General features: G+C 65.4%; 1 protein-coding gene across 1 annotated transcript in view; it reads left to right on the forward strand.

Moving 5' to 3' along the window:
* The window catches only part of N4BP3 (NEDD4 binding protein 3), a gene marked incomplete at its 5' end in the record, with an annotated part of 1,998 nt that overhangs the window by 1,110 nt on the left and 235 nt on the right, over positions 1 to 653 (forward strand). The window contains 2 exon segments of the mRNA XM_010154561.1: positions 6 to 140; positions 336 to 652. Coding sequence (XP_010152863.1) covers positions 6 to 140; positions 336 to 652 — 452 coding nt within the window.

The following is a 653-nucleotide window of genomic DNA, read 5'->3' on the forward strand; positions in this document are numbered from 1 at the left end:
TGCAGCTCTACAAGGCGCAGCAGGAGAAGAAGCGGCTGCAGGAGGAGCTGAGCATGCAGCAGTGCCAGTGCGAGGAGACCAAGCTGCGGCAGACCCAGGGTGAGCGCGTCAGCCCCAAGCTGGAGGAGACCAAGTGGGAGGTAAGTCCCTTCCCTCCCTGTTGCCACTCTCCAGCCGTGGAGCCAGGATGGGGGCAGCGGTTCCCTGCTCTGGTGTCACTCGTGGCCAGAGGATGGGGGGGGATGAGCCAGGTGTGACGCTCGTGGTGACAGCCTGGGATGCTGCCACCCCTGGGGTCCTGCTCCCCCTCCTCACTGCTCACCCGTGCCCTGCAGGTGTGCCAGAAGGCAGTGGAGATCTCTCTGCTGAAGCAGCAGCTGCGGGACACCCAGGAGGAGATGGCTCAGAAGCTGGGTGAGATCTTCAGCCTGAAGACTCAGCTGCGGGAGGCCAAGGCAGAGGTCCAGGCCAGGGACTCCCAGCTGGCACAACTGGCAGACTCCTTCCAGAGCCCTCCGGAACCCTGTGCCTCGCTGCCACTGGGTGATGACCCCATGCCGGCGTGCCAGGACTTCCCAGGCTGCGAAACTGATGACTCCAAGTGCCGGGGCCTTCACAGCGACACGGCAGAGCCCCTGGAGCGGCAGGGGGGG

The sequence above is a fragment of the Eurypyga helias genome, unplaced genomic scaffold (genome assembly GCF_000690775.1).
Source record: "Eurypyga helias isolate BGI_N326 unplaced genomic scaffold, ASM69077v1 scaffold31690, whole genome shotgun sequence".
Taxonomy (NCBI): Eukaryota; Metazoa; Chordata; class Aves; order Eurypygiformes; family Eurypygidae; genus Eurypyga; species Eurypyga helias.